Here is a 7,531-nt window from a genome sequence, read left to right as displayed (position 1 = left end):
CCCATGGCTTGGTACGAATACATGTGCATCCCGGTTCCCGATATTCCTCCCACCATCATGGCTCATTACCAGTTAGCTCCGCTCATTCACAACAACTCTGTTACCGTCGAAATTCGCAAAGGTATGTACGGCCTTCCCCAGGCCGGCATTCTTGCCCACAACCGTCTAGTTGAACACCTTGCTGCCCATGGCTACGTTAAGACAAAGCATACCGCTGGCCTATTTTGACACATCACGCACCCTATTCAGTTTACCCTAGTTGTGGACAACTTTGGAGTGAAATACACTGGCAACGAACACGCCCAGCACCTTATCAACACTCTCCAATCACTTTACACCATCACCATTGACTGGGACGGCACTCGTTATCTCGGACTTACACTTGCTTGGGATTATGAGCAACGCACCCTCGACATGTCCATGCCCGACTACATTGACCAAGCCCTAACCCGCTTTCAACAATTGCCCCCTCTTACGCCTGGACCCCTCCAACTTATGGCGTTACAACCCAACTCACACCAGTCCCTGATACCACTGAGCCTCTCAATGCATCCGACAAGACCCACCTACAAGAAATCATCGGAACCCTACTTTATTACGCTAGGGCTGTCGACTCGACCATTCTCGTGGCTCTCGGCACTCTGGCCTCGGCACAGTCAACTGCAACCCAAGCGACCCTTCACGCCGCCAAACATTTACTTGATTACTGTGCCACTCACCCCAACACTACAGTACGTTTTCAGGCTAGCAACATGTGTTTACACATTCATAGTGACGCTTCCTACCTTTCTGAGTCGAAAGCCCGTTCTCGTGCTGCAGGTCATTTTTTCCTCAGCAGTCGACCCCAAGATCCCAATGCTGCTCCCGCTCCGACTGATCCGGACCCTCCCAATAATGGTGCTATTCATACGCATAGTTCCATCATGTCCGTTGTTCTTTCATTGGCCACCAAAGCAGAACTCGGTGCCCTCTTTTACAACGCCAAGGACGCCACCGCTTTCCGGGTCACTCTCGACGAGCTTGGCCACAATCAGCCACCTACCCCTATTCAGACCGATAACGCTTGTGCCTCCGGCATTGCCAACGAAACCATCAAGCAACGACGTTCTAAAGCCATTGACATGAGTTTCTACTGGGTTAAAGACCGCGTCGAGCAAAAACAGTTTATTATTTACTGGCGACCCGGCCTCACAAATTTGGCCGACTATTTCTCCAAGCATCATTCTCCCGCACATCATCGCAAAATGCGCTCGCACTACCTTCTCAAACAGTCATCAACCAATGACATAGCAACTTCTCATTTGCAGCGAGGGTGTGTTGATCCAACTCCTGGTAAGGACAGCGTCTTACCAGAAGTTCAATCGCCTACTGCTAAACTCCAAGTCGCTTCCGTCCCACACACCACGAATCACAGCCCCACAGTCCCTACGAATATCCAAGAGTACATTGTAGACTCATAATCTTCGTAGTTCATCGTTTTCCTGACTTCGATCTTCATCGTCGTTTTGTGTTCTTCAATAGCCTTCACCAAACTAGCCTCACCAACTAATCTTATGATTCTAGGATCTACACAAACCAAAAGGTCTGTTTCTCTAGGATAGTTGGTCCTGATGCATTCTGTCGCTCAACACGACCGACTAACTCCCTTGAGGAGTTCTTCCCCTTCCTCAATGCAAGGCTCCGCCTAAGTCTTTTACGGCAGGCGCGGACGCTTTCGCGACATCATGAGCAAAATTGGAGAAGATCGCGAAGAAGATAAGCAGAACACGCCAAATTGTTTCTTCCGCCCTTTCACTAGTAATTACATTCAGAGTACTATGCCATTTGCTCATGCTGGAATGATTGACGCTGAGGAAAAAATTCTCCTATTGTTGTGACTTCCACAGGGCCAATTTCTGTCGCCGCGGAAGGGCACTCACTTGTGTTGATTCCGTTGCAGAAGATCTTTGGAATGAATTTCGCCAACAACGCTTACATGTGAGAGGTCCGGACAGTGAGTGACTCTTACGGTCGTCTTTCTAGTCGATCCACACCTGAATCGTAGTCCTTCTACGGGACCAGCCCTACAGGTATTTGAAACGTTATGTGCGTTGGTAGAAAAGTAACACCACTCTTTTACGCTATGCAGGCCTATTGATCTCTCTGTACCTACTTTTCCTTTAATTTTATGCGATATTCTCTAACTGCTCTGCAGGTTACTTTATTTGAATCCGCCGGGCCCCACCTTCGCAGAGAGTCCTCGTTTATTCCAATTGATTCCTGTGCTGGGAACAAATGCAACACGGTGTGTGTCTGTCAATCTTCAGATCTACTCTCTTCAGCAAAATCGGAGAAGAACGCGAAGAAGGAAAGCAGAACACGCCAAATCGTTTCCTTAGCCCTTTCCCTAGCAACTACATTCAGAGTACTATGGAATTTGCTCGTACTGGAATGATTGACGCTGCGGAAATTTTTTTCCTATTGTTGTGACTTCCACAGGGCCGATTTCTGTCGCTGCGGAAGGACATTCGTTTGTGTCGATTCCATTGCAGAAGATCTTTGGAATGAATTTCGCCAACAACGCTTACATGTGAGAGGTCCTGATAGTGAAGTGACTGTTACGCTCGTCTTTCTAGCAACGTCACGTAGTCGACCCACACCTGAATCGTAGTCCTTTTAAGGTACCAGCCCTACTGCAAACTTTCCATTTTCCTCGTAAGTATCTAACTGGTGCGATATTTGCCTCTGATCACATTTACTGGTTAATCTTTTGATTTGCTGTTGTGCCATGGTCACAATGCCTTCTACAGTTTTCGACATCTTAAGTCAGCAGCACTAGAAATCCGAGTCAGACTCATCTTCGTCATCACTATATGCGTAGGCCACACGTTTGGTAGTCCGCCCGGTGCGAGACAGGCCCACAACAGTACTGCTTTTGCTCGGAATTTCTTTTTCCGAATCAAACTCCAATTCATCCGATTCTGTGTCGTCGAAACTTTTCACTTTGGCTTTTTTCCCTTTGCTCGCTATTTCGTTGTTCACTTTGGGCACATGAGGTTTCGCGGGCGTCAATGAGGCCGGAACGAATTTGGAAGCATTCAACGATGTCAAGGAGTCACAACCATTAGAAACGAAAGCCAGCGCGGCATTGGTTTTATCCTTCGCTTTTTGCTTAAGGACAGCTCTTTTGCGTGCCGGAACTTTTTGCGGGGAGACATGCAACTTGCTCTTCATCCGTTCAATAAGAGATCTTCCCAAACCATCATCCTCACTATCGCAGTCTGAATCTTTGCTCCTCGCGCTAGGAAGTTTCGCTGGTGCCGCCGATACTTTTAAAATAGACTTCGAGTTGGAAAGGGCAGGCTTGCCAACGACGCATTTTTTCTTAGGTATTGGTTGCTGTCGAGGATTTATCTTGTGGACGATTGGAATACGATCTGATTCGTTGCCATCGGAAGACTCCAGTTCCGAGTCCCATTCATCCTTCTTTTTGCCTCGAGTAGTTGTCTTCGCGGCTTTGGCACGGCGCTTTTGGTTTTTTTTCTGCGCTTTACGCTCGTTCACCTCCGCTTCTTCAAGATCGATATCCCTTGCATTAAGTGCAGCCTCAACATCATCCAGGTCGTTCAACCATAACTCAGAAGGTGAAGTACCCTGCAACGCGTTGAGTTCCGTAGTTTTTTCACCAAGCTTACGTCGCAGCTCCTCAGCTTTCTCGAAGGTCAGCGACCAAATTTTCATTCCAAGGAGGTACTCATACCCTCGAGCGAGTTCAGCGTCGGACTGGCTCTCATTGATAGAATCCTCCTCGCCATCGCTGTCGCTAGTCTCTTTCGAACGTGCATCTGCCCCAAAAGTCTCATAGCCCCGATTTCGAAGCTCGTGTAGAATGTCCTGTCTTTTACGATTGTTGACAACAAGTTCCACACGACACACTTCCTCCACGAATCTGGCTTTGTTGGAGAGTTTTCGTTGTTCCTCTTTCAGCTTTTTGACCAGCAACCTCTTTCGTTTATCGTAGAAGTCTAGACGGATATCGTAGAAAGCATTCATAATCGATTCAGGATCTTCGAATCTTGTGATTCTTCCTCTTTCATCGAAAAGCGTCATGTTCGAAGTAGAGAGCGACCCAGTCAACTTAAATTTACCCATCAAGCCGGCTTTCTCTTTCTCAAATTCGTCGATTTTCTCTTTCTCGGCAATGATGGTGAATGAGACAGTTGTCTCAGTGTGATTCTCAGTAAAATCCTTGATCTCTGGTAGTTTCTTTTTCCCGTCGCCAGTCAACATGATCTCAAGGAAGGCTTTGTAGTCTTGAGTCCATTTCCGAACGGGTAATTCAGAGATAATGATCGTTGTGTCATTGATGCGTTCGACTTTGCCAAGCATATCGTACGATCCAGATCGGCGGGAGTTGGAATCAACAGGAATAATCTGAGATGAGCAAGGTTTAGCGAGATGTGAGAAACAATCAGTACTACCCTCATATCATTCTCCTGGTCATTAAGCATCATACCTCGCCTTTGAAGCCACTGTAAAAGGGCGCCATTGCGACAAAATCTTCACCAGCAATCTTACGGCGCAGGTTGCGTACAATTTCCCTTGGATTATAGTTATTGACTGACGTGGACCAGCCCGTACCAATTCCATCAGCTCCGTTGACGAGAATCATGGGGATGACGGGTACATAATACTCTGGCTCGACGGTCACACCGTCGTCATTTATGTAGCTTAAGAGCTCGTCGTCGTCCGGATGAAAGATGGCTCTTGTGATTGGCTCGAGTTTGGTGAAAATGTATCGAGCCGAGGCAGCATCCTTGCCACCCATTCGACGCGTACCGAATTGACCAGACGGCGTGAGAAGATTGATGTTGTTAGAACCACAAAAGTTCTGAGCCATGTTCACTATTGTGGCTTGGAGCGACGCTTCACCGTGATGATACGCCGAATGCTCGGCGACATAGCCGGTGAGCTGGGCAACTTTTATCTCGCCTTTCAGCTTTCTTTTAAAGCATGCGAAGAGGATTTTGCGCTGAGATGGCTTAAAGCCATCCAATAGATGAGGTATAGAGCGTTCGTTATCACTTTTTGAAAACAAAATGTATTCACGGTTGATAAATTCTGAATACATTACCCCTTCCTTGGATACTTCCGAATAGTTGAGGAACGTATCCTTAGCAATGGCGTTCAACCATTGTTTGCGATCTTCCACACGATTTTTGCGAAAAACCATGTCGATGAGGTCATTGCCAGACTGCACTGTGTCTGGAAGGACCTGCTGCAGATCGTCATCGATAGCTACCTCAATCTTGTCGTTAGAGAGCATCCCGAAGTGAACTTCGTGAAGGTCTAAATTGGAAAAGTACTCCTTTGCCTCAGCGCTCGTTGAAGTTCCCAACCCTTTGTAGTACTTGATTTTCCATCCGTGTCCGTTTTTTCCCGTTGATTCCAGCCAATTCTCGTACTCTGGTAAATTAAAAAACGACTGGGATTTTTGGCCTTTCGATACCTTGACAATCGGTGTGATAAACTGTTGGAGGAATCCAGGAATATCGAGCAGGCTCGGCCAAAAGTCTAGCAAGAAACGGAATTCGAGTGAGAAAACGACACCCGCAAAATTTTGGAAGAGCAACAGTCACTCACTGTGAATAAAATTAATGATCAAACCCTTGATGTGTGACCCATCATTATCCTGATCCGCCATAATCATCAAATGTCCATAACGGAGTTGCTTGATATTCGTTTCATCGTACACTGTCTGAAACTTTAGACCCATTATCTCAACCACGTTTTTGATCTCTTCGTTGCTGGTGACGGCCTTGATGGGAGCATCACGGACGTTCAATGGTTTCCCACGAAGGGGAAAGACTCCGTAATAGTCACGTCCAATGACTGATAAGCCCGCCATGGCCAACGACTTGGCTGAGTCTCCCTCTGTGATGATGAGAGTGCAATCTTTTGACTTTGCCGTCCCTGCAAAGTTGGCGTCATCGAGCTTGTCGATACCAGTGAGTTTGGCCTTCTTCTTACCGCTTTTGTTTTTCAAGGCTTGACGATCCCGAAACTGACTAAATGCTAGTACATTCTCAACGATTGCACTTTTCTCGAGCTTTTTCAAGAAGCTGTCTGAGAGCTTACAGGTGGAACCAAAGTCCTTGGGTTTGCTCGTCATGAATTCCTTGGTTTGGCTGTCGAAGGCGGGATTTTCTATCAAACAGTTGACAAAAATCGCCAAATGATTTTTGATAAACGACGCCTTCACCTCCCCACCTTTCTTGTTTTTCTTGGTAATGGCTTTGGCCAAGTGAGAGGCCACTTGATCTGCGATGTACTGAACGTGGGTGCCTCCTTTGGACGTCGAAATCGAGTTGACGAACGAAACCTGTTTCATCGCCGCATCGTCGGAAGCGGCAACACCAACCTCCCAGCGATCAGACTATCCACAAGGAATCGCATAGGTGAGATACTGAAGGGCACCCAAATTCGAAGCGAACTACATTTGCAAGACGTACCGTTTCGAACGCGGACGGCTTGTTAATTCCCTCAAATACGCCTATGAAATCTTTGAAAGACTTAATTGGAAGTTTTTTGCCATTGAGGGAGACGAGAAGTTTCTTGCCACTGCTCTGAGACATGGTTCCCGCAATATCGTAGGCACGTTTGGACAGGAGACCGACTGTGTCTTCGTCCAAACGATCCATTTTGAAGCGCTCTAAATCGGGACTAAAGGTGATTTTGACGTAGTCCGCAGCCTTCATTTCTTTGGCTGTGAGCGCCTTGACTACTGGTTTGTCCTTTTGCTTCATGTTTTCTCGAAATACCTGGCGGTACTTGAGCCCGTTTTCCGTATCCGCACATTCTACGACGAATTCCGTGCTAAATACGTTCGCTAATTTGGCACCATATCCATTTCGTCCACCTTGGAATAATGCCATAGGTGAGTGTCTATTCACTTGGCAAGGATCTTTGGGATGGTTTCCATTGCATGCTAAACTTACCTGTTGTTTTCCTTTCTCCGTCATCAAAGTTGGAGCCCGTCAAAAGGTGTCCTAGAATGAGTTCTGGCACATAAATGCCGTGTTCCTTATGCATCACGATTGGAATACCTTTTCCGTTGTTCTGAATAGAAATGACATTCTCTTCGGCATTTATAGTCACATCAAGCTTATCCATGTTCGGGTCGCGCTGTTTGTTATCTGCTGCGTTGACAACAATTTCGTCAAAAATCTTGAAAAGACCTGGAGTGTAGGTGATTTCTTTTTCGATAATCTTATCGTCCTCCAAGATAAACATGAGCTTGGTGTGAGGCTCCACTGAGCCGACTGTTAAAGGTATTTCAAAAAATACGAGTAAGCGAATAAGCAACATAAAAACAAGCGTATGGCTATTTTTGCTTCAGATGTATACGTACTGTAGGTGTCGGGACGAATGAGGATATGCTCGAGCTGCGACATTTTCTGATAAGTTTCCTCGACCGTCTTTTTTTTCCCCGCAGCTGCCTTTAAAGTGGGAGCTGGCAAATTGGCCAGATTCTCCGTAGAAGTAAGAACGG

At 46.6% G+C, this 7,531-nt stretch overlaps 1 protein-coding gene across 1 annotated transcript; it reads right to left on the bottom strand.

Annotated features, from left to right (window-relative positions):
• Positions 1–3,592: 3,592 nt before the first annotated feature.
• On the bottom strand, positions 3,593–7,466 carry PHATRDRAFT_52174 (predicted protein; the record flags this gene model as incomplete). The annotated part of the gene is made up of 7 exons (XM_002181192.1): positions 3,593–4,413; positions 4,496–5,254; positions 5,318–5,553; positions 5,623–6,415; positions 6,477–6,898; positions 6,978–7,301; positions 7,391–7,466. Coding segments are annotated over 7 exons (3,431 nt in total), but the record flags the coding sequence as incomplete, so codon positions are not given.
• Between the last annotated feature and the right edge of the window lie 65 nt (positions 7,467–7,531).

The sequence above is a fragment of the Phaeodactylum tricornutum genome, chromosome 12 (genome assembly GCF_000150955.2).
Source record: "Phaeodactylum tricornutum CCAP 1055/1 chromosome 12, whole genome shotgun sequence".
Lineage (NCBI taxonomy): Eukaryota > Bacillariophyta > Bacillariophyceae > Surirellales > Neidiaceae > Phaeodactylum > Phaeodactylum tricornutum.
The sequence above is the reverse complement of the archived record's forward strand: the minus strand, read 5'-3'. Positions and strand labels throughout refer to the sequence as shown.